Genomic DNA, 25,840 nt, shown 5'->3' with positions numbered 1-25,840 from the left:
TATTGTCCAGGCTCGTGCTGCCCTCTTCTGGTTTCACCCCAACTACCTCTTTTCATGTCACATCAGGCCACTCCAGTCACTATTATCTATACAGAATTTTATTTGAGTTTAAGGAGTGTTTATGATACAAAAATTTACAGTCTTGATCCCAAACTTTATGTCATAGAGCAGGTGGGTGCTTGGATCTGCTTCTTGGGCCAAGGTGGGTAGATGACCAATGCTCCTTGGAGCAGATATCCTCTAGGTAAAATTTTAGGTGTCCTGAGTGAGGCTATACCTCCCTGGAAAGAGATAGAAAAAAGGGGTTTCACATGCATGGGAAAGGGTCAAAGAGTGAAGAGGGATTAGTTAGTAGTGCAGATTCTGGCTAGGGTGCCCCTTCTCTCCCTTTGGCCAACCTTTTTATCAAGCATTTTACCCTCCATATTAGCCCTCCTCACTACTGTTATTTATACGCCCCCTCCCAAGCCTTCACTCATACTCTCTTCCAGGCAGTACTTACGATGTGGTTAATGGGGTATCTAGCTGTATGATTTGAGACCCACGCATCTTTTGCAGTTCAACTACTGTCAGCTTCCGGGGCGGTCTATCCCTGGGTTCTGTCACTGTGTCAGAGACTCCATCAATCCTCTGGCTGGCCAGGTCCTCCCGGATCTCCTGCAGCATTTCTGCCCGTAAGGAGTAGGATGAAGAATAGCGCTTGGGTACCATAAACAGAGGACTTTCTTCCTCGTCTTCTCCTGAGGAATCCCAGGGGCTCTCTCCTGAAGAGTCCACCTGAGATGGTGAGAGAGGTAGCTGTCCCCGAAGCCTAGCTCGGTGCAGAGTCTCCATTACTACATCCCCTCCTGCCGAGGACCCTTCTTCTTCATCTTCTTTCTCAGACCAGGGTAGGGGCTTCCTCCTTGGAAGGCTATGCCCTCTCTGGATAATATCCTCTTCAGGGAGGTCAGGGGCACTCTGTCTTTGAGGGGCATGGGGATTGGAAGGCTGGAGTCTTCGAGGGATGTCTCGGAGGTCCAGGGTAGAGAGGGTCAGTCGGGGGTCCTGGCGGAGGGCAGGCCGGCGTCTACGGTTCAGTGGGGATTGGGACCCTTGTAGGGAGCCGGGTACTGTGCCATAGCCACTGTCAGAACCATCATCCAGGCTTAGAGAAGAGTCTTCTCTGTCTTCTGTGACCACCAGGTGAGGGACATGGGCTGAGAACTCTGAAGTTCTGTTAAGGAGAACAAGACCCAGGTCAAAATTTGTCTCAAAAGTTTTTGCTGTGACTAGAAGTGATCTCCCACTTCTCTGGGAACAGAATCTCTCTAAAGAGAAACTCCTTTCCTCTTCCTGGTCCCAGCACTGTGGTGAGAAAGAAAGAGTACTAGTTTGGGAATGAGTAGACCTGTGTAACCTGGAACAAATCACTTTGAGCTTGTCTTCCTATCTATAGAACGTGGGAATTTAAGGTTTCTTCTAGCAATAAAATTCTGTGACTGCATAAACACATTCATCTATACCCTGAAGGTGTGAGAACTCATAATTTGTGTCTCTGTCATGATTACCCAGTGCTGTTCTTACTTCCCAGGCTTACTAACCTCCTAGGTCTGTCTAATGCTCTTCAATTAATGTCTGATGCAGTTACCCATCACTTAGTCTAGTTAGTCTGAGCTCCAAATACTCCAGACCCATTCTATTCCCTCTGAATGATCCATCTTTTACCCTTGTGGTCCCCCCTCCTATAATTCCATTGGTTGGGGATGTGGATAATCTCATCTACCTCCTCTCCTGATTGTGGTCTTCCACACTGCTCTGGGAGCCGTCAGGAGAAGGGGTTGGAGGCCTGGTGCTGGGAGACTCGATGTCCCTATATAAGGCCAGGAGTTCCCTTTTCTGTTGCACATATTCCTCTGTCTTTAATTTCTGCAGGGTGGTCTGTTTGAGTGAAAAGAGAAATAAACAAATTCAGAGTCAAAGAAGGGATCTTAAGAGTTGGGGGCAGGACTACAAAAAACACCTCCCTCCACCAGACCAATGATAGTTTTCCTTTGCCAGGCCCTTCTCTGAACAATAGGCTCCTTCTGCTTGATTAACCAGTTTGAGAGAAGACACCCTCCTTCCAGAAATCTCTCCCATGATTGAAAGGGGGGTTGGGGTAGTATGTTCTAAATACTCAGGTTGTTTTTTTGAGGTAGAATAACACCAAGGCTCCTGGGGGATGATTTGGGCTGGAGAGAGCCACTTCTAGATTGGGAATGCCAGGGGGAGAAGTAGTTTCCTGTTTTCTATCTCCTCTCTATTTTTATTCTCTTTTCCTCCTCCTCCCTCCCCCATCCACTCTAGGTATGCTTAACTTCCTCACTTGCCTTTAAATGAGTCAACTCCTCATGCTTTAAAAAAAAAAAAAAAGACACCTATTTACTCTGAAAAAACACTCTAGTTATCGTCCTATATTTTTCCTACCCTTCATTGCTAAACTATTAGAATAATTTGTCTTTACTTCCCTACTATTGCAATTTGGTTTCTAAATATCACCACTATACTCAATGGTTGGTTGTTGTCCTTCCTACTCGAAGAGGACCAAAATGACATCATTATGCTAGAGTCAAGTTTCAGTGTGTCAGACTGTGGCTGATCAGACCAAAAGGAGCTTGGAATGTTCTACCACAGGTCAGGCAGAAATAGTTTGTGTCAGCATTTGGGGTGGATTCTCTAAATCTGCACATCCTGCGTTTCCTTTGAGCTGTTTCAATTCTGCTTTGCTTGTAGAGCACAGCACCTTTTCTGACGCAGGCACACCATGCTGAGCGGTCCTGTGGCAGTGTCTCCCATGTCACACAATCAAGTCCAAAGTTCTTAAGAGAGACCTTGAGAGTGTCCTTGTATCGCTTCTTCTGACCACCATGTGAATGCTTGCCCTGTGTGACTTCTCCATAAAACAGTCTTTTTTGGCAGGTGTACATTTTGCATTCGAACAACGTGGCCAGCCCATCAGAGTTGTGCCCTCTGAAACAGTTTGAATGCTTGGCAGTTTAATTCAAGTAAGGACCTGAGTGTCTGGTACCTTATTATAGTTTTTAACTATACTCAATACTCTCTCCACGGCAGCTAGGTGGCCCAATAGATAGAGCACTAGACCTGGAGTTAGGCAGACCCGAGTTCAAGTTCAGCCTCAGATACTTCTTACTAGCTTGTCTGTGGGAAAGTCACTTAACTGCTGTCCCCTTCGGTGTCATCATATATAAAAAGGGGATAATAATAAGAACAACTTCTACCTCTCAGGGTTATTGTAGGGACAAAATGAGATAATTATTTGTAAAGCACTATGAAAATCTTAAAGCCCTATGTAAATGCTAGCCAGCCCCACGATCACCAATGGCTCCTTAATTGCCTGATAGCCTTTCTCAGTTATCATCTTCCTTGGCCTTTTTTCAGCGTTTGATACTTGTCTTCTGTAGCACTATCCTCTCTTGGTTCTGCTTCTACCAAGTTGACCATTCCTCAGTATTATTTACTGTGTCACCCTTTTTCTCCCATTCCCCAAGTGTGAGCATCTCCCAAGTCTATGTCCTCGTCTGTCTTCTCTCCTCTCTAGTCTTTCCCTTGCCAAACATCCATTCCTATGGTTCCAGTTGTTTTTTCTTAGGCAGTAATTCCCAGATCTTTATGTCCGGCCCCAATCACTTCCTTAACTTCTTGTAAAACTGAGATTTGGAAATCCCTTCCAACTCGACATTCTGTGCTGATATGATCTGCAACAGATCCTCGGGATATCTCTTCATGCAGATATTCCATGAGTATCTCAAATTCAACATTTCCAAAACAATCCGCTTTCTAATAAATTCCAAACTTCCACTTTCTGGCACTTGGGCACAAAAATCTTTGAATTATCTTTAACTCTTTTCCCTTCTTTACAGTCGGTCAGCTTCCAAGTCCTGTTCATTCCATTTCCGAAATATTTCTCCCCGCCAGTCACCTCCTCTCCACTCACATGGCTGCCACCCTTGATAAAGCACAGAAATAGGACTTTGTAGCCATACTTTCGCTGGGAGTCACAGGGATGTGCCAAGGAGAAACTAGTAATATTATTACAGAACGACATGTAGTGGGGCTGAAAATATGGCTCAGGGATACTGTCCCTATGTCTCCTTGAAGATCTGAAATGGTCACCAGCCACAGATAATCATATTGTACTGTGATTCTTTGGTACAATATCTATATAATACATTAGCATTTGATACAATCCTTAAGTATAACAATAGACTTATTTGTTTGTACGCATGTTGGATCCCACTTTTTGATTAACTTCTAAGATCTTTGAGAGAAGAGACTCATTCTTCACCATTCTATCTCTAGCACCTAATCAGAATGTCTTGTATATTTAGTAGCAGCATTTAGCTGATTAATTAATGCTGGGGAAACTGAAATGTTGAACAACTTCTTCATCTACGTCTTTGTTCCTTAATTGGTATATCTAAATATCTCTGGTTGACTCTCTTCTTCCACTTGCTGATATAGTATGTATCTACATTTCTGGGCCCAAAATTCTATCTTTTCTCCAAAAATAGGTACCTGTGACATATAAAAAGTTTGAGAGACATGGTTTCAGGGCAATCAATCATTTAATTAATAATGCTAGCATATTACTAATAAAAGGATGGTCATTTGAATGTCTCTCTTAGACCAAAGATACCTCATGGAACCCACTCAATGCTTATATGCCCTTGGATGAGTAGACATTCCTGAGGGTGGAAATCAACTCTCATTGGTTAACAGTTAATGAGAGAATCAATATTATAATGAGAGGTGGACTTATTTCAGTGAGGGTCTGCTGTACATGACTGATCAGTCAGTTTTGGTCAAAAAGAATTATCTGTATACGTACCCACATTTTCCCAGACCTGTCTGAATAAAACGGACCAGAATCCATCAATTCAACTAACTACCTTTTGAACAGATCTGAGTTCTCCCCCTCAGTATTAGTCCTGCACTTCGAAGGCTGCCTGAGTAACAACCTATACGGACTGATTTCTGAATGAGGAAGTGGAAAAGGAGAAAAACCTTGGTCCTAATTCAATAATTACTCATTAAATACAAGAGAGAAACAATCATTTCTCTCATATCCCTGTCCAATAATTCAATATCTGTCAGTATCTAGCCTAGGTAAGAAACCTTGGGGCCATCTTATCTGTTCCTTCTCTTTCATGTTCTTCCTTTGAAATCTCTGTTAGGTTTGCAGTTTCTTCTGTTCCCCCGTTACTGTTGAGGTCCAGGTCATCATCACTTCATGGCTGGATTAATCCTTTAATAACTCACCTCTCTGGTCTCTCCCACTCTAGTCCATCTAAATCTCTCAAACACTGATTTAATTGTGTCACTTCCCTTCTCAAGAATCTGCAATGTCTCTTTATTTTCTGCTGCTGCTTACAAGTTTAAATTCTTTCCAAGCCTTCCATTACTTGTTCCCAAGCTACCTATCCAACTGTTCCTTCCCACTGTTCCCTGATATGTGACCTCCCCTCCAGTCAGGCTGGTGTCCTTACTGTCTTTCATATATTGCTCATTCTGCCTTTACTTACACTGTTCCTGCTGCCTGGAATGCTATCCTGTAATCTAAATCCTGCTCAACCTTCAAGGCCCAATTCAAATCTCAACCTCTTCCATGGAGCCAGTAGAGAATAGGACAAGATGATTTCTAAGGCCCTTTTCAGCCCCAATATGGGCAGCTAGATGGCACAGTGGATAAAGCGCTGGGCCTGGAGTCATATTCCTGAGTTCAAATCTGGCCTCAGACACTTCCTAGTTGTGTCACCCTGGGCAAGTCACTTCACCCTGTTTGCCTCAGTTTCCTCATCTGTAAAATAAGCCAGAGAAGGAAATGGCAAATCACTCCAGTATCTTTGTCAGAGTTGGACACAACTGAAAAACAACTGAACAATAACAAATTCCAGCTCTAAATCCTGTGATTCTTAGAGCCAGTGTGGAATGATGGAAAGAACCTTGGACTTGGAGGTAGACCATATGGCTATCAGAAAAGGCTGCCAGCTAAGTGCTGGACCTGGAGTCTGGAAGATCTAAATTCAAATCTGGTCTCAGGCACTTTCTAGCTGTGTAACCCTGGGCAGATCACTTAACCTCTATCTTCCTCAGTGTCTTTATCTGTAAAGTGGAAATAATATTAGCATCTAGCTCCTAGGGTTGTTGCAAGGATAAGTGAGATAATATCTGTGAAGTGCTCTGCAAATGTTAAAGTGCTATGTAAATGATATTATTATTATTAATTATATCAACTCTCTGAGCCTCAGTTTCCTCATCTATAAAATCACAGAGTTGGATTGGATCACTAAGATTTCTTCTGTCGCCACAAATTGAGGGTTCTATAAGCCCAGTGCACACTTGTCTTTTCTTTCACTGAAACGTCTAATATAGTCATACCATGCGGTTCAGCACTTACTTGTTTGAAGTATATAAGTTCTAGATCCGCTAGATTATAAACTCTTTGAGGACAAAGATTACAGCCTATATTTTATTTAATTAGTGACTCTCCCCATCCTACTTCATGCATAGTGAGCAAACCACATCTCCTTGTCCAGGGGAGCCAGCACCCCAGGGGTCCAGAAACTAGTTATAGCCACTAACCTATCTAACCCTTCTCTGTGAGGTAGTACTCATTCTCTCTGTCTCTCTCTCTCTGTCTCCCTCTCTGTATCTCTCTCTCTCTGTGTGTCTCTGTCTCTCTCTCTTTCTCTCCTCTCCTTTTCCCTCTTCCTGCTCTGTTTCTCAGCCCCAGTAGGTCTCTCCATATGTCTTGCACCCACTCTTCTCCAGGCTGTACCCACTGAGTACCTGGGCCTCCTGTATCTTCTCTAGCCAGCGAACACATTCATTTGGACTGGGACAATGGAAAACAAGGGCGCTGGAGACACACTGGAACTCGGTAAGGTAGATCATCAGGAAGCTGTCTGGGGTAGAAGAAAAATAGGAAATGTAGGGAAGCAGAGGGGAGGCTGCTTCCTTCTCCTGCTCCCTACTCCCCCTTCATTGAGCCAAAAGGACATTGGGAAGAGGAAGGAGGAAGGATGGAGGTAAAAGAAAAAGGGGTCCTGGGGAGGGGGTAGGGTAGTAATGACATACTGGGGTCTCGAAGGGCCTGACACACAAGCTTCTCCAACATGAGCGGTGGGCGGATGACCTTAGCCTTATCTGCCTTGCGCTGGGGTTTGGTCACCAGAACCACATCAGAGAACAGGAACAGGTATGCGTCCAACTAGGAGCAGGTAGGAGAGAAACAGTGATAAGCTTGATATAGCTTGGTGGGAAAGATGATGGGTTGAGGGAACTCTGGGTGAGAGTATATATGAGCACAAAAGATGCACAAAGAGACAGCAAGCATAACTCCAGGACCACAGGGGACCTTTAGAGCTGGAAGGGACCTTGGTCCAATCTAATTCATACATTTTATAGATGAGGAAACAGGGCAGGTGAAATCCAGAAACTATGAGCCCAAAGGTCACAACTTATTAGTAGCAGAGTTAGGGAGGGAATAAAACCCAAGTCTCATGACTAAGGTGCAAAGAACATGTGCACATAGTCCAATGTCTGTGTGGTAGACTCAGGAACATAGATATGGATGCACATAGAAAAAGCCCTTTGAGAGTCCCTGGGCCCTCTCTGTCCCACTTGCAGCTCTCCTGCCCTCCATTCCCAACTTCTCTGTCTTCTACCCCTTCTTCCCATGCCCCAAGCCTCTCCATCCTTCCTGCCCTCTTCCCATTCTTACCATCTCCTCCAAAAGTCTATTCCCCCAGCTCCTTTATTTGTTGTCTCTTCCTAACTCCCAGTCTCTGCCCTCTCCCTCACCTTCCCCTCTCGTCCCTCCTTCATTCGAACAGAACCCTCTAGTAGAAGCTTCCGGGTGTGTTGGTGGTCGACCCCCAGCATGGGGGAGGTCAGATCTAGGTTGGAGAAGGGACGCAGGTTCTAGGATGGAGGAGACAGCATTAGTGGATAAGGTACATGACCCCGAACTCCCATGAGACAAATATTTATCCTCTGTCTTCTCTCCCCATCCTTTACACCTAATGTGGAATAATTTCATGTTTCTCATTTCCTAATGCTGCCTTCCCCCTCTCCTTTTCCCTTAGCCTCCTCCTTTTGCCCACCCCTCTATCCCAATCTCCTTCCCTCCCTCCCAACTTTCCGTCTGTCTGTCTGTCTGTCTGTCTGTCTATTTGGCTTTCTTACCTTCTCCACCTCCTCAGTGGATGGTTCCAGCACTTCATAGGGCCCAATTCGTTGGGCAGCAGCTGCCAAACTGTCATGATCCTCTCCCCGACGCACTTGGCTATTGATGTGGTGTAAGAAAGCCTCCACAGAAGAAATCTAGACCCAGCAAGGAGATTGTCATGGTTTAGCCTACTCTGGCTCTGCCAACCCTCCCCCAAAGAGTGACCAGAGACATAGAATCATAGATAGCATAGACAGAGAATCAGGAAATGTTATACAATCAGAGTCTGTTAGAGCTAGACTAACCACTTCATTTTATGGATGGAGAAACAGACTTTTGTCAAGAGTTCCCAGAGACCCCTTAAACTCCCTGGAAAGGCTAGGTCCTTTGTTCATCCCTACCATGGCACTGAGAACATCCTGGGCCTGGGGCTCAGGGGTCTTCTTGAGCACAGCCTGGAGCAAAAGAGGGTATTTTGTGATTCGTTGATGGGGTTTGATGAGCAGGTCACTGAGTTGCTGGCGTCCAGACCTTTTGTGTTTCTCACACCACTGGGGTTTAGAGAGAGAGATCAGGGGTCAGGAAGTACCATGGATGGAGGCAATAATAATTATAAAAGAATAACTTCTACCATCTGCCTGAGGCTCCAAAACATTTTCATCTTTTCCTCCTTAAGATGAACAGAGGTTGGGGCAGTGAATAGAGACTGGCCCTGGAGTCAGGAAGACCTGAGTTCAAATGTGGCCTCAGACACTTGATACTTAGCTGTGTGATGTTGCAAGTCACTTAACCCCAATTGCCTTGCCTTCCCCCCTCAAAAAAAAAAGATGAACAGAGCCTTAGGCCCCTCCCTTGGAGAGGAGGGATGGCTGTTCAGTACCCACCTGGAGCAGCCAATAAAAGTCCTTACCAATAGGCAGACACTCTCCTACCCCCTATCCTGCTTCCCTGCCCCTGACTTCCTGTATGCACTAACACACCTGCACATAAGTCTGGAAGAGAGGGTTGTTTTCCTGTTGTTCCCGAGCATAGGCCATGGTTTGCTTCACACGAAGACAGTACTGTACATATGGCTGGAACCGTTGGCCAAACTTGGAGTGTTGGTGGGTAGGAGCACAGAGGAATGTGGTAGAGAAAATAAAAATGATTAAATAGTTACTTCAGACATTGTCCATGGAGATTGGTGGGTGGGGGATGGTAGTGGTGGTGGTGGTGATGTCATCACTTGTTGCTCAGACAGACCCTTAGCTATGGCTTAGGCCAAGCCTCATCTTCTAGCATCCCATTCATGTTGCAGCTTCTAAGCAAGCTTGGTGCATGGAGTGGTGGGAATACTTTTTGGGTTATCCCCCTCACTGCCATTACAGATGAAGCTAGCATTCCATTTATCACCTCTCCTATGGTCTCTGAGGTCCATTCCACATCAATAAGGACATGGAAATTCTTATCAAGTGGGGAGAGATTGGGAGGTTCCCATTTCCCCACTGGAGGCAAGCGGGACCTCAGGGGGAGCCCAGGAGGTATCTCCTCTTATAGGTAGAAGACTTGGGGTTTCTGGAAAGGACTGTTATGAGCCTATGATTTTCACCATGGCTGTTATACCATCCCTTAGGTAGGATGTGCTGAGCCTGTTCTGGCAAAAACTCTGTCCTAACATATTTGTCTCTGGGACTTTTGCCCCCTCCCAGTGGCTTCTCCTCTCCTTTCTCCAGAGCAAAGATGTGAGGTGCTTGCCTCCTTCAGTCATTTATTCTTGTTCTCAGCATGATGTCAGTTAATCCTCCTAAGGTATTAAATCAATTATTAAGAGGTTTTCTTTCTTTTCTTTTTTTTGAAAGAGGTTTTCTTGATAAGGGCTTAAGGTATGATCCCTTTTAGGGGTTTTAGCCATTTTACTATGAGGCACCTAAAGACCCCCAAACTTTTAAGACCTGAAGACAACTGGGGGCTTGATAATGTGAGATGGAATCCTGCCCTTCGTGCCTCTTCAAACCATACTGTATATGGTCTCTACCCACCTGATGATCTGACTGGTGGCTCAAGATGGAAAACTAACATGAGGGGTCAACAAGCCAGCTACCATCTGAAGTCCTCAAGCACCTGCCTGATCTGAAAATACCCCTCCCCCCATTCCCACCCAGTGCTCACTGTCAGGAAGCCATCTTGCAGGCTGAGAGGGTCCAGAGGCTGGCCTGAAACACGGGTTTTCTCCAGGGTAGGCCGTAGCACCTCCTCCCAGAAACTCTGATGGGCGCGGATCAGGTTTGGCACATTTCCAAACAGGGACTCAACTACAACCTTGAAAAAAGGTATGGAGATGTATCAGGGCCTCCGTTTTCAGCATCCCCCCTCCCAAGCATATAGTAGTTGAATAGCATTGGTGATCTGTGGGCCTGAGGCCCTAATGAAAACAGGCAGTAAGTAGAATGAGAACCAGACAGCAGGCCTGAAATACAAATAGCTCTGCTTTTTCCCCCCTTCATGCTCTCATTATCTAGGGTTGGCATGCACGGTTAAGAAAGGGGCTAAAAGGAGTTTTGGACACAGGTAGAGATTGAGAGTTCTCTGCACCTGGGGAGGTGGAGGACAGAAGGGACTAAAAAAGGCGAGGAGGGAAGAACTCTGGGAAAAGGGGGTTAGGTGAGGAGCTGAATGTGTCCCTTCTGTGACTGATGGTTGGCGGTGGGGGAAACCATTTTCACTGCTGGAATTCAGTGTTTAGGGCTGTGCCAGGCCATGACCAGACCTTGTACCCACCAAGCCCACCCAGCCCTGCATCTGAGTGCCGTACTCACTTCTGTCAGAAGCCCCACTCTTTGTAGATTCAGTAGACCAGCAGCCAAGAGCTAGGCAAAGAAAGATGGAGACTAGGAGACACAGACCTCCAAAGCATGAATCTCCACACATTTCCTGTTACCTTGCATGCATCAAATATCTCTGATCCCCTCACCCCTTGGCTGATCAATCTGAGGTCAGGGGATATAAACCCAATATAGACATTCTCCACAATTCTCATCTTCACTTGTCTTCCTCCCTTCTGGGACCTTGTAGGTAGGTGGGGGCAGGGATGGAAGTGGGGGTGCCGAGGAAAGGTGGAGGATGCCAGTCAAAGTTGGCGAGTTGGAGGAAACCCATGAGTGGGGAAGGGCCCTGGGAAGGCTTACGTCAGTCATGATCTTTAGCTTTCGAACATAGCTCAGCTCAGTGGTCACTAGCTCCCAAAGTGCCTCCTGCTGGTGACAGAACTCCCGGCTCATCTCCTGGGGATGGATAGGGTCAAAGGGCTGGCTCAGCAGGAGGGTGGAGGAGATGGAAGTGGGGGGTGAGGGTGGGGAATGAGGGAAGGACAGACAGGATCTCCCAGCCAGGATCCTGCTTCTTTGGGTCACCTTTTCTTAGAAGAGTGTGTGTGTGTGTGTGTGTGTGTGTGTGTGTGTGTGTGTATGTGTGTGTGTGTATGCATGCGTACACACCAATACAAATGCAGGTCTGTGTTCACGAATGAATATGCATCTCTGTGATTGTGTATACATGTACATGTGTGCATATAAGTCTTTATGGCTATAAGTATGCAGGTATTTTGTGTTCCCAGCCTCATCCTTACCTTATGTCCAGGTACCAGTTCTTTCCAGGACTTCTCGATTGTCAAGCCATTGTCCCCACCCTCCCCAATCTCCCAGTATCTCCGGTCCTCAGGGGGCAGGCGGGGCATCCCGAACATGCTGAATGTATGCAGCCTCATCTCCAGCTGTCGGGCCTTGGCCACCTCCTGGGGGATACAGAGGTGAAGGTCAGGGTGAGAGCCCATGGACAGAGTATCTAAACTGAGCTGTGGAAGGCCTTAGGGTAGAGTCATTGGCATTGGAGAGAGTAGAGGCAAATTCTAAGATTTAAAGTGGGGTGGTTAAATATGGCCAGAGGGGTCCCTTATCCTTCAGACCCCCTCAGAGACATTCACACTGCACAGAAGGAGCTCTCTGGATGGACTTCTTCCAGAGATTTAGTCAGAGAGATCCCAAAGCATCTGGGACCCTGCCTCTTTCTACCTCATAGAATCAAGGTGGCAGAGCTGGAAGGGCCATTAGATTTCATGCTGTCCAATGGGTACTTTTGACAGAAGGGGAACCTGAGACCCATTGAGGTAAAATGATTTGCTCAGGTTCACTAAGATTCAAAACCACAGCCACAATTATAACTCACATCTTCTGATCCCCTACCCAGGAGTTTTTTCAATTTTCCACTGTGTCATTCTTTCTTCTATTTTCTTCTACTACTTTCTAGTTTTTTCCCCTAAAGACACTTTTATTTCCTCCCTTGCAGGGGTGTTGTGAGCATGAAATGAGATGACATCTGTAAAACTTACAGATGATGTAGTTAAATTATGAGAGAATGTAGATTAAAAAGCGGTAGATAAACACCAGCTATTATTATTATTGTCATGACCATTCTCAAAATTGGGGTTAACAAAGAATTATGGTTCCCTTTTCTTCTTTCCCTAATACCCTTGAAAGTTGCACTAGGAAATTTGTAGAGATTCCTGATGCAAATTGCAATCCATCCATGAATGGTGGACTTGGAGTGAGAGGAGTCAGTCAAACCCAGACTCTGCCACTGATTACTGCCCAATCTTGAAAACTACTCGACCTCACTGTGGCTTTGGCTTCCCCGTCTGTAAAATGAGGAGGTTATGTTAGGTGACCTCTTTGGTCCTTTTCAACACTAAATCTACGATTCTTTACTTAGCAAATAAAATTATAAGGAGCTGTTTAAGATACATACGGGTTAAGTGACTTACCCAACATCACATGGCAAGAAAGTGTCAAAGATTAGATTTGTACATGAAAGTCTATCTGGACTAGGATACATATTCATAATAAAATGACTTGGCCTATATAGTTTCTTTTCTTTTTCTTTCTTTTTTCCTTCCCTCCTTCCCTCCCTCCTTCCTTCCTTCTTTCTTTCTTTCTTCTTTCCTTCCTTCCTTCCTTCCTTCCTTCCTTCCTTCCTTCCTTCCTTCCTTCCTTCCTACATTTCTTTCTTTCTTCCTTCCTTTCTTTTTCTTTCTGTCTTCTTCCTTCCTACTTCCCTTTATTTTTCTTTCTCTTTCTTTCTCCCTTCCTTCCTTTTTCTTTCTCTCTCTTTCTCTTTCTTCCTTCTTCCCTTCCTTCCTTTCTTCCTTTCTCTCTCTGTCTCTTTCTTCCTTCCTCCCTCCCTTTCTCTTTCTCTTTCTGTTTCCTTCCTTCCTTCCTTCTTTCCTTCCTTCCTTCCTTTCTTCCTTCCTTCCTTCCTTCCTTCCTTCCTTCCTTCCTTCCTTCCTTCCTTCCTTCCTCCTTTTCTTTCTTTCTTCCTTCCTTTCTTTTTCTTTCTGTCTTCTTCCTTCCTACTTCTCTTTATTTTTCTTTCTCTTTCTTTCTCCCTTCCTTCCTTTTTCTCTCTCTCTCTCTCTTTCTCTTTCTTCCTTCTTCCCTTCCTTCCTTCCTTTCTCTGTCTCTTTCTTCCTTCCTCCCTCCCTTTCTCTTTCTCTTTCTGTTTCCTTCCTTCCTTCCTTCCTTCCTTCCTTCCTTCCTTCCTTCCTTCCTTCCTTCCTTCCTTCCTTCCTTCCTTCCTCCTCTGTCATAGGAGTTTGCAAAGAGGAAAAATTCAGGAAAGGGATCTTTACCTTGATTTTGGGGGAGTTTAAAGGGCCAGACCCAAAATATCCACCATGTTTTTTCTCAGGCTCTGGGTCTTTCAGCCTCAGTGGTGACAAGCCTCTGGACTGGGCAGAACTCTTGGTGAAGGGGACAAGGTCCTGTAGTCGGTGGTGGGAGGAATCCTAAGACAGAGAAGAAGGAGTAAGAAAGGAGCATTTCTGGGCATGTTCATCAGGGGCAACAAGGATTCTTACTGCCAAGCTTTTGCTCCTGGGCACACCCTCTCCTGCCCCTCTACTGAGGCTCTGTTTCCCTAAACCACTTCCCCCCTCAAACAAGTTTGGTGTGGTGGCCCCTCCCAGCCTTGAGTCACAGAGGGTGCTGCCAGAGAGGCTTGGCCGAGCAGGGGCATGTTGGCCTGGCATTCGGAGCAGGCCCTGGGGCAGAAATCGCTGCCTCTTCTAGAAGCACAAGCACATGCACGTACACATGCAGGTATTGGTATCATACCTACAGCCTTCACACAGGTGGGCTCATGCTGCCATGTGCTATCATTTCACATGGGCAGCCTCACTGTTGTGTTCCATGCAACCTTGCGTTGGCCTGACTATAATGCCTTCAGACAACCTCACATGCTGGCTCCATACCGCACCTTGCTCCTACATGGTCATACCTCACCTTCCTGTTCATGTATGTTCACACCTCCCATGTACATTACCTTCTATGTGTGTGTTCACACATGCATCTTCATGTGCAGAGACTATTTATGGTCTATGTCCTACCTCGAGTGGGAAAGGACTGCCCTTCCCTGGGCAGGTCCAGCCACATTCCTCTTGCCTACATGTGGCCTGAATCATATCTCCTCTCCTCCACCCCTTCCCTAGGCCATATGCACACCCCTTCTCCTTCCCTCGGTTTGAGCCCTCAAGAGGTGCCCTGAAGCCCTCTCTCTCTAGGAAGCTGGAATTTGGGGAGACATCATGGTATAGTGGAGAAGGTGGCATCAGCAGAGGCCCGGATTAAAATCTGACCTCTGACACCGTGCCTGTCGACAAATCACTCGAACCCTTCAAATCTTAATTTTCCACATCTGTAAAATGGGGATAATAAGAGCACCTACCTCACAGGGTGGTAGCGAGGCTCAAATATGGTGACAAATGTAAGTATCTTCTTGACAACCACAGAAGAGTAGAAGTGAAGGCGAAAGATGGCGAGAGAAGGGAAGGAGGGTGGGGAGAAAGAAGAATGGGGAAATGAGAGTGAAAGAAAGGTCGGGGAGGGAAAAGAGGACAAAGGACAAGGAGGAGAACAGACAAGAGAATGGAGGAAGAGAAGGAGGAATAGGGGAAGGGAAGGGAAGGAAGTAGGAAGGATAAGAAGCTGGGACCGAGGAAGGATGAGGAGCCTTAACAATGCCCTGTCCCACATCCCCACCACCACCCTAGTCCACTCAGGGAAATGGGAGGTTTACCTTCCTTTAGGAAAATGGGGAAAAAAATAATAGCCAAGATTTATAAAACTCTTTAAAGTTTGCAGAAGTCTACATTTTTATCTTATTTGATCCTCAAAACAAGCCTGTGAGGTAGGTGTTATTATGCATATAATATGTGTGTTATCATGTATTTCCATTTTACAGATGGTTATGTTAGGTGACCTCTTTGGTCTAACACTAAATCTATGATCCTTTACTTGGCAAATAAAATTGTAAGGAGCTGTTTAAGATACATACGGGTTAAGTGACTTACCCAACATCACATAGTGAGAAAGTGTCAAAGATTAGATTTGTACATGAAAGTCTGAGTCTGAAAGACTGAGGCTGCATATAAAAGGTGGGAAATAGACGGGAAGGGTACCTATCCAGAAAAGAAGTAGCCAAGAGACTTGCTTTGATTAGATCACTCTGCCTCCTCACCTGTCAATACCCCAGGAAGGTGGAAAGGGGGCAAGAGGGGAAGGCGGGGGAGGGGAGAACCAAATTGGGAAGCCATGACTCTCACCTGTTGAGCAGTCCTTCTAAGGTACAGGTTCTTGGGGTTTCTATGGTTTGGGGATGTGTGGAGTCTTCCCCCATAGGTTTCAATTCGAGAGGCCACCAGTCCGTGGACCAGGCGGCCCTCATCTGGGGTACTGAACCCCTTCATTCCTTGTGCTTTTGGTCATCTCTGAGGCAGCATGGCTGAGAAGGGAGGGGTCACCTGAGGCTGCAACAGAAGGGAGAGAAAGAGGTCAGTCTCATAGCAGATTTTGGTGCGGGAGATGTGCATGTGAAAGCTGTGAGACACACGCAGAGAGACAGACCAAGACAGAGACCAAAAGAGAGAGAAGGGAAGAGAGAGAGAGAGACAGACAGAGACAGAGACAGAGAGAGACAGAGAGAGAGAGAGACTGAGAGACAGACAGACAGAGACAGAGACAGACAGAGATAGAGACAGGGAGACAGAGACAGAGACAGACAGAGACAGACAGAGACAGAGACAGAGAAACAGAGAGAGAAAGCACCAAGAATAGGGGTCTCTAAGGGCTGAGAAGGGGGCAATAAGAGACATCATCCTGGGGAGTGGGGCAAGGAGCTAAGGCCCAAAGCAAAGCTTTTTCTTGTGTTTGACAGGTCATGGAAGGGATGGGCATGATCATAGTGGTCTGTGGCTGACCAGCTACTATAAGCATGAGGGGGTGTTTGTTGACACTGGTGAATAGAGGAGGACACTTAGGTATGTATGTGTGGGCAGGTCATGTATATAGAAAAGTCTTTTTTTGCAGGGTGGAGGAGGATGAAAGGAACACAGGCATGTGTATATAATACATAAATAGATATATGTGTATATGCATCCATATACACATAACAAAACAAAACAAATACACAGGGCAATGTCCTTCAGTCCTGTTAATTTAGGAGGAAGACCTAGGAGCATTGGGGTCAGTGACTGGCCTAGCTTTCTACCCATACGGCCCCATCCTCTACAGGATATTCCTCCCTTGATTCTAGACCCTGTTCCCTTGGGGTCATCTTATACTTTCTGCCCCTATACCTTTGGGTAAAAGCCATAGGGAGGTGACTAGAAGCTCTGGCTCTGCCCTGGGGTTTGGAAAGCCAGGTAGCAGTACTCAGGTGAAAGGCCCCAGAAAGGGAAGAGGAGAAGCAAGGAGACTAGGAAGGTTGGGGTTAGGAATGGAGACACATGCAAAGGAAACTGGAAGGTGAGTGTACCAGGAGGGAGCTAATGTGGGAGCGTGCCCTATTCCACACCAGAAGCCCAGCCCTGAAGAAGGCCCTGATCTCCCAGATTCACTGGGTCAGAACCCTGGTGATTCTCTGTCTCTGCCTCCCTCTCCTTCCTCTGCCCATCTCCACTGACACAGCAGAGCTTTTTAACCTTTTTGGGGGTATACCCTGGGGACCCTTGACAGCTGATAAAGACTATGGATTCCTTAGAATAATGTTTCTTAAATGCATAAAATAAAATATACAGAAGTACAAAGGAAACTGACTTTGTTGAAATAATGCTGTAATATTTTTTCCCATCTAAGTTAAGGGAGCCCCTGAAAGGCACTCATGGACCAGGGGGTCCTGCGGACTCCAGGTTAAGAGTCTTTGGACTCTTATGGATTCATATGTGTGGGAGTGGGCAGGTCGGGCTAGGAGACTATGGGAACAGAGAATCGAATCATGACTTTTTCTGTCTGCATCCTCTTCCCCCCTTCTCAAGTCTGCAGACCCTTTTCATCTGCTTCTTGGCCTCCTGGGAGCTTTCCACAGTGCCGATCTTCTCCCTGCCCCCAAACTGTCTCCCCTCTCTTATCCTCACTCCCCATCTCCATCTCGTGTTTTTTACTCTTCTCCCCCTTCTTGTCTCTTGACTCCTCTCCTTTCTTCTGATCCTGAAGCTTCCTTTCCTTGTTCCCTGGACTCTGTGTTCCGGTGCCCTCTCCTCCCAGCACCCGCCTGGCCTTCCCATGCTCTCTCCTCCAGTGCCTTCCTGCCTCCCCTAGAGCTGTCACCTGCTCCCTCTTTCCTGGGCACCCTTGTGCCCCCAAGGCCTTGGCCTCTGGGCCCTCTCACCACCACTACCCCTCCGGGTGCCCACACCTGCCCCTGCCCCCACCCTCATTGCCACTCCCCCCTTCCATCCCTTCTCCTCTAACCTGTTCCCCCAGGTGTCCCAGCTCCTGTCGCCCCTCCAGGCGTTTCCTCCAATCCACAGGTCCCCGGATAAGTAAAGCAGCAGGGCCAGCCCAGATAACCTGGTCCGGCAGGCACTGGGATAGAGCGGACCTGCTGGCCCCGGGAGCAGAGCTGGTGTCAGGCGGGGGAGGCCAAGAAGGAAGAAAGGGCGGGGCTAAGCTAAGGCCCCGCCCCACCTCCTCGGGACTGGGACTGGGTATGTACTCTGTGGGAGGCTTCCCTCCGTTTCCACCCTGCACTTCACTCACTGTTCTCTCTACTTTCTCTCCCATCGAGATATTGTAATGCACAATCGGACACTCCTCCTCTGTCAGGTCCTACTGTACACTTTTAAAAGGGATCCTCTTCCAGGCATGGCTAAATTAATTACTTAAGTACCTGTGGGTCTCTCTGTGCCTTCTTCGGGATCCATAATGTACGTCCTTATACACCCCTAAGGATCCCCAGACGGGAACCACATGAAAGATTATTGTTATTATTAACTACCACAGTGTTAATTTCATCATTATCACTGTGACTACCACTTCTATTACTTCTACTAATTTTTTTTTAAACCAAAGAAGCGGGCAGCTAGGTTGCCTCAGTGAATAGAGCACCGGCCCTGGAATCAGGAGGACCTGAGTTCAAATTCGGCCTCAGACACTTGACACATTTACTAGCTGTGTGACCTTGGGCAAATCATTTAACTCCAAATGCCCTGCCTTCCCCTTGCAAAAAAACCAAAACAAAACAAAACAATAAACCAAAGAAGCCCCTAAAAGTCATGGGACACATACAAAGATAACTAACTAGAAGTGATCATGAGAAATGGACAGGTGGCTAGAGGAAAAAGACATATAGGCTAGACTTTCTCTTTAATCAAGTATATAAAACTTAAGAGTGGTTCTTAATCTCTGTTAATTTTCATTGCACATTCATATGGTTTTCCTTTCAAAAAAAATTCATTTTAGGGGTGGGATCTATATTCAAGGTTGGCCTATGTTTAGATCAATAAAATAATTTCCATTTGGACTTTGGGTGTTCCTAAATGGATGATGCTCCTCAGATATTCCAGTGTAGTCATTGGTGGTAATCCCGTGGTAACCCCAGACCTGTGAAAAGGACCATAATAAACAGCATGATAAATGCATAACAGGGTCTTCTAGGGAAGGAGACCTGGCACTTCAGGCAAGGAGGATAAAGCCGTAACTATAGGGCACTACTCTGGTTGGACTCAGTGTCATGAGGAAGGGCAAGATACTTCCTTTATCTGGCCCTGCCAATTTCCCCCACTTGCCATGACACTGAGGCATATCTACTAAATAGGCAAGGGATATGTAAAAACGGTGGGGATAGGAGGATGGGACCTGGGTCTCTCCCATCCTCAGCCTCGGAAGAGTTAACAGTTGGGCTTGCTTGGCTATAGAGTCCAAAGTGTGTGATCCTTATCTCTGAGGGTGTCCTGAGCTTGCCTCCTCCACCCTGGCGCTAGGGAGAGGGCAATTTGATCAGACATTGTTTCTGGACTCTGCCCCTGGGGATGGAACTTTATAGGACCTTGTGCCAAGTGGAGGTTTCCCTCCCCCATTCCCAAGAGGCCAGTCCCAGGCTGAGGTACAGACAGGCAATATCCTCAGATCTTAGATATGTGGGAGAGGGATCCTGCTCCACATACAAGGATTGTCCCTGACTCTGATAAAGGACCATTTGCTGCTTGGGATGTCCCTCCTCTTTCCTGTCTGCCTCCTCCCAAGTTCTGCTCAAGATACTCCTCCAGGAAGTCTTCTTTGATTAACTTCACTGGATTTGGATTGGTCTTTCTACTCAGTATTCATAAACTTAGTAACCTCTGTCCTGCTAACCCTTCCTAGGTGCATTCCTTTGAGACTCCTAGGATTCCTTGAAGCAGCCATGGTGAGGAGGGAAGGAGTATAACATCCTGCTAGGCTGAATAGTGAATCCCAAGTGATGGCTAATGTTTGAGTTACTTTATGAAAGGCAGCAAAGAGTAGTGGATAGACTACAGGCTGGAAGTCAGGAAGACCTCCATTTGATACCTACCTACTTGCTGTGTGACCCTGGGCAAGTCACTTACCCTAAGCCTCAGTTTATCCATAAAAATGGGGGCAAAAATCCCTGTTTTGTCTGTCTCACAGGGTCTTTGGGAGGCTTAAATAAATGGTGTATATAAAGCACTTTGCTATCTCTAAAGCCATATTTAAATGTTAGTTTTTATTATGGACATTGCAGGGGTTGGACTTTTATAAAATGAGTGAAGATGGCTATCTATATTAAACAAATGGTCACCACAGCCTTGGAAAAGTCAGACCTTCAGACAGGATTTTCAGCATTGGTTAGGACCTACTTTAGTCTGTTCAAAATGCTGGTAGAATACTGCAGAAGGGGCACCAGTATGTGAAGATCCATGTTTGCAGTGCTTGCAGGAAAATCGAGGATGTGCTGTGGGGAATGTTTAGGTAGTACTGACTTCTCTAGCTTAAGAATGGATTGAGGGAAGTTTGATTTTTTTAGTTCTTTCAGAGCCTGAGAATCGGAAAGATTATCTGAAGAAAAAACTAGGTAATACAATGTCTCTCTGCCTGGCCTGGACCTGGAGTCTGGAAGTCCAGTGTTCAAATCCAGCCTCAGATACTTACTAGCTATGTGACCTTGGACAAGTCACTTAATCTCTATTTGTCTCTACTTCTTCAACTGTAAAGTGGGGATAATAGTAACGCCTACCTCAAAGGGTTGTTGTGAGGACCCAGTGGAATGTCTAACACACTGCCTAGGACAGGCACATAATAGGTGCTTCATAATTTCTTCCTTCTTATGGTGGTCTTATTGTGTGAATGGAATGTGGGATACATACAAGGAGGTATGCACACAGCTCACCTCAACATCTACCAACCTTTTTCAGAGTGCTATCAGAAATTTTCTCTTTGAGGAGGATATTAGGAGCCATTTGAATGGGGCATCTTTGTTATTTCTTTAATTAATTCTTTTTCTTTTTTTAAAATTAATTTTTATTTTTAGTTTACAACACTCAGTTCCACAAGTTTTTGAGTTCCAGATTTTCTTTCCCTCCCTCTCCTCCCCCAAGATGGCATGTAATCTAACACAGGTTCTACATATACCTTCGCATTAAACTTATTTACATAACAGTCAAGTTGTAAAGAAGAATTATAACCAATGGAATGAATCATGAGAAAGAAGAAACAAAACCAAAAAAGAAGGGAAAAAAAAGAGAGAGCAATTGGTTTGCCTCAATCTGCGCTCAGACTCTGTAATTCTTTCTCTGGATAATTAATTCTTTTTCAATCAATGAAAACCTACCTTCTCTCTCTCACACCTTCCCTACCCCTTGCTCAACCACCAAGAAAGAAAGAAAAACAGAACTCATATTGCAAACATGTATAGTTAAGCAAAACAAAATTCTAAATTGGACATATATGCACACATACACACATATGTATGTATATATATGTATATGTGTGTATGTGCACGTATATACATACACATGTCTCAGTCTGTACTCTGAATTCAGGGAGTAGATAATATTTTTCATCATGAGTTCTCTGGGATCATTCATGGTTGGTTATTCCATTGATCAGAGTTCCTAAGTCTTTCAAAATTATCTTTACGATATTCTTTTATTTATGCATCATTTTCTTGGTTTTGCTCACTTCACTCTATTCCAGGTCATACAAGTCTTCCCAGTATTCTCTGAAATCATCTCCAAAGGGTCATCTTTGGCATTGTCATAGAACCCTGTAATCCATATGTCTCACACATAGTGATGGTATGTGAGAACACTTTGAAGATTAGGGTGTGTCTGGACTATTGGACTTTGAAAAACAGGTGAAGATAGATCAATGTACCATGTTAACAGAAAAGATGCCCTGGATTATAACTTTGGTAATAATACCTGGCTTCCTTCCTTCCTTCCTTCCTTCCTTCCTTCCTTCCTTCCTTCCTTCCTTCCTTCCTTCCTTCCTTCCTTCTTTCCTTCTTTCCTTCCTTCCTTTCTTCCTCCCTCCCTTCCATCCATAACTTGTATACATTTCAGGCACTAAAAATTTTTCACCGAGGGGGCTGATGTCATACAGCAACAGTCCTACACTTCCCATTGTGCTGCAGACACAAATCTGTCTGACCATTACTTCACCTTCTAGGAAACTGATTCCTGAGTACAGGGAAATTTTGAGAAGAGAAGAAGGAAGAAGAAAGACTCCAAGGGCGAGGAAGAGATGTGGTGTCTGGAAAGTCCTGAGTTTCCAAGGGTGGAGTGTTGAACTAGAACAGAGCCATATATTGACTTTTGGGCAGGGTGCCAACAATAAGAAGGCAGGGCGCTAATGCTGTGGAGATCGCCAGAGCTGCAGGCCAGGTGGAGTAGTGGACCAGAGGTGTTTGTGTCAGAGCTCAGGGTTCCCAACATATCCCACTGTTTTCCCCAGTTTTCAGACTAGAATCTGGATGTAGGAGAGATTTCTCTCTAGGCTATGAAAGGCCTTTGGAGTCTCCGAGGTTGGCCCAGGAAGAAGGCAATGGGAATGTACTCACATTTAGGTAATGGTTGATAAGGATATTTCCAATATTTGTTTTATTTCTTCTTTTGTTTCAAGTAAATGCTTCCACTGAGTCTATGCTATGGTTTCCCTAGTTTTTTTTTCTTTTCTTAGCTTTGTAATAATTTAGTACCTAGAACTAATTTTAGAGGTTTGAAGTTTCACGTTGTAGTGGGGGCACAAGCCATGCCCGGGATTGGCTTATTTCCAAAATACTCCATTGGAACTAGAGAGTGGAGTAGAAAATGGGCTACGTATTTATAACTCCTAATTCCTCTAGTTCGCTGTGGATTTCCTCATCTATAAAATGAAAGATCTGGATTAGATGATCTCTAAGCTCCTTTCTAGGTTTAAATCTTACCTTCCTATAATTGGAGGGAGGTGATAAGTATGGATAGGGGCGGTAGGTGGCACGGTGAATAGAGCGCTGGACCTGGAGTCGAGGAGACCTGAGTTCAAATGTGACTTCAGATGCTTAGGAGTAGCTGTGTGACCCTGGGCAAGTCAGCTAACCTCTGTTTACTTCAGTTTCCTCATTTGTAAAATGGTGGATAATAATAGCACTTACCTCCCAGGGTTGTTGTGGGGATCAAATGAACTAATAATCAGAATGCACTTAGCACGGTGCTTGGCACATGGTAAGTGTTATAAAAATATGAGTTATTACTATTACGTCTCCTTTAGCTCATAGCACTCAGAATTGATTCTCAGATAATGTCGCTCTCTCCTGTGCCCTCACTCATCCTCATGGGTCTTATGGCAAGGAGCAGAAATGGAGCTGGTGGAAGGAGGAAATCTACATCCTCCCCTATCCTTCTGCCCAATTCCTGCTAATCAGTTCTGAAAGGATTCCTAGGGGAACGGGTTTCTTTTAACATGGGCCCCCTCCATTTTTTCCAATATCCTCCTTTTCAGCTTTCACTGTTATATAATTCCTTGGTCTTTATTAACTATCTCCCGACCCTTGTTTCATAGCCAATTGCTGATCAATTGGATTAATTATTGAGAGAGAAGAGAGGCAATGGTGGGCCTGTAGAACTTGGAAATCTTTTTACTTTCCTCTCCTGGACCCTTCACCTGACATAAATCTACCCTTTTTCAGTTTGGTGCGGTAGAAAAAAAAAATCTTTAGACTTAGAGCCAGAAGACCTAGTTTTGGATCCTGAATGTGCTGTTCACTACCTGATGTAAGATAAGTTACTTAAGGTCTTTTAGTATGAGTTTCCTCATCTATAAGATGGGTTTATTAATATCAGTAGATATTAATATATAATATATTAATATATTAATTAACATATAATATAAGATAATATAAGATAAAGTATGAAAATTCTTTGTAATGCTATACATACATGGCAACTGTTATCATTTCATGCTGCCCTCTTAAGAAAGAGACAGAATTGGTAAGTGCTGGGGGTTAACATGGGGGTTAAAAATAATACAGCATTGGAGGGGGTTGGTGATTATTTCTGGTTAGCAGTGCCTCAGAGTTGTCTAGTGCTAAGAAGCTCAAAGCACTTTGTAGAGCTCATCTCCATTTTCCTCTTAGGATTCCCCAAGAAGAAGGAAGGAGGATATAGGTGTTTATGCACATGCAGAAAGAAACTAAGGTCCAAAGTACCTCAAGGATATGCTCATAGATAGATAGATCCAGGACTGGAAGGGAGTTCAGAGGAAATCTAGTCCGATAGTTTCATTTTACGTGTGAGGAAACTGAGGCTTTATTTACATGGCTTATTGGACTTGCCCAGGGTCACAAAGGTAGGGATTGCCAGTTTCAGGATTTGAACCCAGATCCCCTGAATTGAAAGCCCTTTCTGTTCTGCCGCAATGTTTCCCAAGTTTATGCTTTCTTGAGTCCATTTGGTAGACAGGACTCAGTGATGGGAAAGAGATTTAACCTCTTAACCTTTCCTCTCTATTCCTCATGGCTGTTGGCCAAGCTTTCTAGGTATTCTGAGAGGAGAGGTTCCCAGGGAAGACTTCAGAAAATGGGAATTATGGCCTAGCAAACAGGTCTGGGTTGGTGGCCAGGATTCCTCAGTTTTATTGTGAATTGTTACATGAATCTCCCTTCTTGGGGCCTCGGCTTTTCCTGTCCTCTGTTAAAGTACAGAGAAAAATCCTCTATTTTAATTTACTTCAAATATATAAATATTTATTATCAACTAGGTACAGGTATTAGGTCTTATGGATGCAAAGATAAAAATTATATAATTCCTGTGACATGAAGACAAATGGCATAATACCAAGTAGGATGCGATAGGGATCAAGGAGAGAGCCAGAGAAAGTACTCTAAGAATATCTGAGGTGGGAGAAAAAAACCAAAACAATCTCTTGGCAGAATTAAGGAAAGCTTCATGGATGAGGTGGCCTCAAAACCTTGAAGGTACAGGATTCAACAGACAGAGAGGAAGAATGAGTTCATTCCAGGGATGGGAAGAAGAGAACCCAGATGTTTCTTTTCTAAACTCAGAGAGCTGGAGGGTAAGAGGCCAAGTCTGGGGTGGCTAAATTTTGTTAGCCTGGGGATAGACTCAAACTGGACTTCTTGATAATTGAGTCCTTCTCTTAGCTACACAAAGACCTCTCTACATTGCCTGAACATGAATTTTTTTCTCGTTATGCCTCTGTTTCCCTTTCATTGAGAACAGCCCTCATTCCCCAATGGCTGATTATAGCAATGCTACTGTAGGTGGGAGGATCACGGTCCATGGTAATGATTTCCTGGGATTAACAGCTTTAGCTAGATGGCAATTAATGGGATAATAATTTATGGACTGAGCTGTCTCAGATTTTTGGAAGAATCTGGCTCCTTCAAAGCCTGCTTCCCTCCACCTTTTCTTGGCAGAAGGCTCAGGGAGACTCCCTAGAGCTCCTGAAACCATTAAGGGGTGAATCAAGAGGGTGCCTGACATCTCCACCCAGCCCTCATCTCTCAAGGCAGGAGCTAATAGTCATGGATAATGAAGTATTAACAGGGACCAGCCACTGGTCACTACCCTTCCATCCTGGGAGGAAGGGTTTAATACTGGGGTTCACATCAAGGACTTAAATTTGTAAGTGAGGGAGCACAGGTGGGGTTGGATAACCTCAGGCACTCAGGTGGACCAAGTCATCGGTAGAGCTTCCAGAGACTGCGAGCCATTGATGCTTCCCTCTATTAGAAGAGTCAGCTTGGTGTTTGTTAGTGGGAAGAACAAGACTTGAGTTCAGATGTCAGCTCTGTCATTATGTAGTTTGGGTAAGTCAGTCAGTCTCC

General features: G+C 45.1%; 1 protein-coding gene across 2 annotated transcripts; it reads right to left on the bottom strand.

Moving 5' to 3' along the window:
* Positions 1–84: 84 nt before the first annotated feature.
* PLEKHG6 (pleckstrin homology and RhoGEF domain containing G6) lies at positions 85–18,171 on the bottom strand. 2 transcript variants are annotated; one of them, XM_036761954.1, is made up of 16 exons: positions 17,989–18,171; positions 15,843–16,046; positions 13,872–14,027; positions 11,817–11,981; positions 11,377–11,472; positions 11,008–11,058; positions 10,361–10,510; positions 9,193–9,303; positions 8,614–8,763; positions 8,230–8,367; positions 7,846–7,965; positions 7,120–7,252; positions 6,832–6,947; positions 1,766–1,920; positions 503–1,216; positions 85–281 (listed from the first exon to the last, which is right to left on the bottom strand). In XM_036761954.1, the coding sequence occupies exons 2-16, from the start codon at positions 15,984–15,986 to the stop codon at positions 272–274; spliced, it is 2,409 nt and encodes an 802-aa protein (XP_036617849.1). In that variant the 5' UTR covers positions 15,987–16,046; positions 17,989–18,171; the 3' UTR covers positions 85–271. The 2 variants fall into 2 exon arrangements, with proteins under 2 accessions (XP_036617849.1, XP_036617850.1); XM_036761955.1 differs by lacking the exon at positions 15,843–16,046 and having other exon boundaries at positions 86–281; positions 17,989–18,137.
* Positions 18,172–25,840: the final 7,669 nt, after the last annotated feature.

This window comes from Trichosurus vulpecula, chromosome 5 (assembly GCF_011100635.1).
Source record: "Trichosurus vulpecula isolate mTriVul1 chromosome 5, mTriVul1.pri, whole genome shotgun sequence".
NCBI classification, from domain to species: domain Eukaryota; kingdom Metazoa; phylum Chordata; class Mammalia; order Diprotodontia; family Phalangeridae; genus Trichosurus; species Trichosurus vulpecula.
The sequence above is the reverse complement of the archived record's forward strand: the minus strand, read 5'-3'. Positions and strand labels throughout refer to the sequence as shown.